At 51.9% G+C, this 3,660-nt stretch overlaps 1 protein-coding gene across 8 annotated transcripts in view; it reads right to left on the minus strand.

Moving 5' to 3' along the window:
* Nfix (nuclear factor I X) overlaps positions 1 to 3,660 on the minus strand; it is a 94,410-nt gene that overhangs the window by 64,583 nt on the left and 26,167 nt on the right. For 5 of the 8 annotated variants that reach the window (XM_021220674.2, XM_021220672.2, XM_029532761.1 and 2 more), the window contains one exon: positions 1,122 to 1,653. In XM_021220674.2, coding sequence (XP_021076333.1) covers positions 1,122 to 1,653 — 532 coding nt within the window. Of the gene's footprint in view, positions 1 to 1,121; positions 1,678 to 2,055; positions 2,120 to 2,663; positions 3,029 to 3,660 lie in introns of those variants that run through there. The other 3 variants (XM_021220673.2, XM_029532759.1, XM_029532762.1) reach the window with 3 other exon arrangements.

The following is a 3,660-nucleotide window of genomic DNA, read 5'->3' on the forward strand; positions in this document are numbered from 1 at the left end:
AGAAGGGAAATGGGGGGGGGGGTGCTAGAATAGTGGAGAGGAACACACACACACACACACACACACACACACACACACACACAGGTTTGGTAGCCTCTCATTACAAGTTGGTTGGGCACAATGTAAACACACTTCTGCCTTGCTTAATCACAGAGTACCGCCCGTTTAGGTTTCAAAGGCGGCAGTAAATTGGGCGTAGCTGAGTGGAGGCTAAAAATTAACCAGCCATCTCTGTTTCAATTTGTAAGAAAACAAAAGTGGAGAGAAATTATGAAAAGAGAAAGGGAAATGGGGGGGGGGTGTTAGGCAAGGCCAGAGCGCTGAACTAGCCCCTGCCCAGGCCGAGGACAGGCGGGACTGCAGTGCAAAGGCAACCAGCTAACACTTAAGGCACAGAAAGGAAAGGGGTTTTTGCAGGTTTTATTTGTTTAAGACTTCTTCTATAGCAGGCCTGCTCCCCACAAAGCCCCTTGGCTTCTGCACAGAGGCCCAGGGTCACTGGCACCATGGTGTGTATCCATCCAGAAGCCTGGAGCTCGAGGAATCTCATTGCCTTCCCTTGATATAGAAACAAATCGCAGCGTGGGACAGCAACTACCTGAGCTTTTAGAAGGACCCCAGACTCAGTACCTTCAGTCCTCATATGCCAGATCCCAACTACAAGCCCTTCTCTCCCTCCCGAACTTGCTGCCAGCACCCCCTCTGCTACCAAACCCAGCTTTCCTGGGATGAGGCAAAGCCACACAGAAGTCTGTACCTTCTCCCCCACTCCTAGCCTGTCTGGCTCATCAGAAATGGTCAGTGTTGATGTTGTCATCTTCTGTCTCAAACTCTCACCATCACGGATAATTAGGAGACACCTTGGCCCTGTCCTAAATCCTACAGCATCTTTACTAGGAAAGATGAAGACGCCCAAATCGGTGCCACAGCAAGGGAGGAGAGGGAGAGAGCAAAGGGGTAGGGGTAAACAGAAAGGCTGGGGAAGTGAGAGCCACCACGTGTGACGCAGACGGCAGACCGGTGAGGCCCATAAGCAGTACTGTTCGGAAGCAGAACAATAAACAGAACAAATACCAGCAACTGAAATAAAATTAGGGAGGGGGTTGATGAGAGCAACCTACCCGGAGTGTGGACAAAGTAAGCCAGATAAAGGTCCAGTTCTTTGATTGTGACTCCAATGTGATGTGGCTGGACACACAGGCCGGGGTTCGAGCACTGGGGCGACTTGTAGAGCCGCTCCCCATCAGTACTTTCCAAAGGGATCCCTTTAAACAAAATCACCATGACCAGGTCCAGCCGCCACACCTTGTCAGCCTGGCGCAGGCAGTCAATCCGCCGGATCTTGCCCTTCTGGTCGGGGTTGGAAAGCACGCAGCAGGGGGGTTTCTTGCCCGTGATGGTTAGCACAAAGTCCTCGCGGAACTCGGGCCGGATGTCTTTGCGCAGCTTGGCCAACAGCCGGGATGCCCACTTCTGCTTGATCTCAGGCTTCTCGCCCAGCAGCTCGTCCTTCACTGCGCGCTCCTCGTCCTTTGACATCCGCTTCTCGTGCTTCTTGAAGTACTTGCGCTTCCGCGCCTGCAGGTTGAACCAGGTGTAGGAGAAGGCTCGGACGTGAGGCAGCAGCGCCTCGATGAACGGGTGGAACTCATCCTGCAGGCGGCAAGCCGGGAGCATGCGGGGCGAGGGAGGACGGGAGGAGGGGAAGACGGGATGAGGGGGAAAGAGAGAAGGAGAAACAGCGTTAGAAGGGGGCACAGGAAAACCGCCTTCTTCTCCTTCTCCCTCCCCCCAGCAATTTTCTCTTGAGATTGTTCTACTGAAGTGTGGTTTGAAGCCACCACCAGCTTCGCCAGCCACTTGCTCCCATCTCAGCCTCAGCAAGCAGAGGCACGAGAGCTTGTCCACACACCTATTCTCTCTCTCTCTCTCTCTCTCTCTCTCTCTCTCTCTCTCTCTCTCTCTGTCTTTACACACACATGCACACAATGTTGCTTCACACACACACATATACCCACACACACCATGGGCTTGCTGCCCCCCCTTCTGTCGCACCCATGACATGTCCATGTTCTACAGCAGCTGTGAACTAGGGTCAGCTGGTTCCAGGAGTGTCCTGCTGCCTGACGATGCAGACCAAAGGGCATGCAAGAGCTGCCTTGTCCGGACTGGCCAATGTTTGGCTGCCCCCGAGAAGCCAGAAAATGCCATCTGAGATGCAGGAAGCAGCTTTGGGTCCCCTCTCACCACTGTTTGCATTTTCTTTTCTCCAGATCCTGTTGGAACATCCACCCCAGCATTTTTTAAAATCAGACCTAAATCCTAAATATGTGGTTTCAGCTTTGTTATCGGCACCAATACTAATGTTAATCACAGTAATAATGAACAAAAACACTTCTTGTTAGCCCAAATAAGGTGGTTTTCTCAGCCACATTAGGGTTTAAAGCTACATGGGTCGTCTTGCGGCCCCTTCCCCAATCTCCCACAACCCCTTCACCCTCAATCAGGTGACAGAGGGCTGGTCTCGCTCTCTCTCAGGTCTTTTTTTTTTTTTCTTTTGTTTTGCTTTGGTTTTTGGTTTTTTGCTTGTTTGCTTGTTTGAAGTTTAAATAATAATTGATTTCTTTTTTCAAAAATAAAGCTGGAAAAAATCAAATAATTACCATTGATCTGAAGCACCCGGCAAAGCCAACGCCTGATTCTGAGATTCTGGGCTCAACAGAGTTATGAGTTAGGGCGGTGGGACTCGGGGAGGAGGAGCAGAGGAGGAAGGTAAATGTTTTAAAGGGGGTTATTATTGGTGTTCTGGGGAATAGGGGCCGGGCTTGGGTGGATTCTCAAACCCTTCCCCCTCCGCCCCCCACGCTCCATTGCACAGAGGGGGAAATTAATTTTTTTAAGGAGTCGAAAGAAAGAAAGGTCAGGATGGCGAGCAGAGAGAGCGCGGGGTGGCTTCTACACACACCAGGTAAACAAAAGCTAACAAATTGTTTCAATTTCTTCCTCTGTGCATCCTCTTGCAGTTTAAAATAAAAGAGCAAAAAAAATATGCAAAATTAAAAATCCAAACCAACCTCCTACCACCGCCCCACGCACACCCACAACAGCGTACCCTACCCCACCCCCCCAGACCCCGGAAAAACAAAAACAAAAACCAGGAGGGAAAAAGCAGCAGCTGAAGAAAAGGCTTTCGGCTTTGGCAGCGGCACAAGGGTGTAAACTTCGAGCTGCTCCCTCCACCCGACCAGAGGAAGAGGGGGAGCTCGCAGATTCTCGGGGAAGAGGACGAGTTCTGACCGGCTGCAGACCGTTGCTGGCAGACGCAGCAAAAGGGAGAGAGGGAGCCAGGGAGGGAGGGAAGGAAGAGGGGGAGGGAGAGAGCGAGGATCTCAGGAAGACGGGGATGGGATGGGGTGTGCGATGGTGCGCATGTGAATGTGTGCGCGCGCGGGAGAGGGTGTGTGTGCACCAGCACTGCTCGGGTGTGTGTGTGGGGGGGGGGGTTGTGGCTCCTTTTCTCTCTCAAACTCCCCCTCCCCTTCCATGCTCAATCCCCATCCATTTATGTGTGCCAAGTCAGTTAAAAGGGGGAGGGAGACAGAGGAAAGGAGAGAAAAACAGAGAGAGAGAGAGAGAGAGAGAGAGAGAGAGAGAGAGAGA

Source organism: Mus pahari, chromosome 20 (genome assembly GCF_900095145.1).
Source record: "Mus pahari chromosome 20, PAHARI_EIJ_v1.1, whole genome shotgun sequence".
Lineage (NCBI taxonomy): Eukaryota > Metazoa > Chordata > Mammalia > Rodentia > Muridae > Mus > Mus pahari.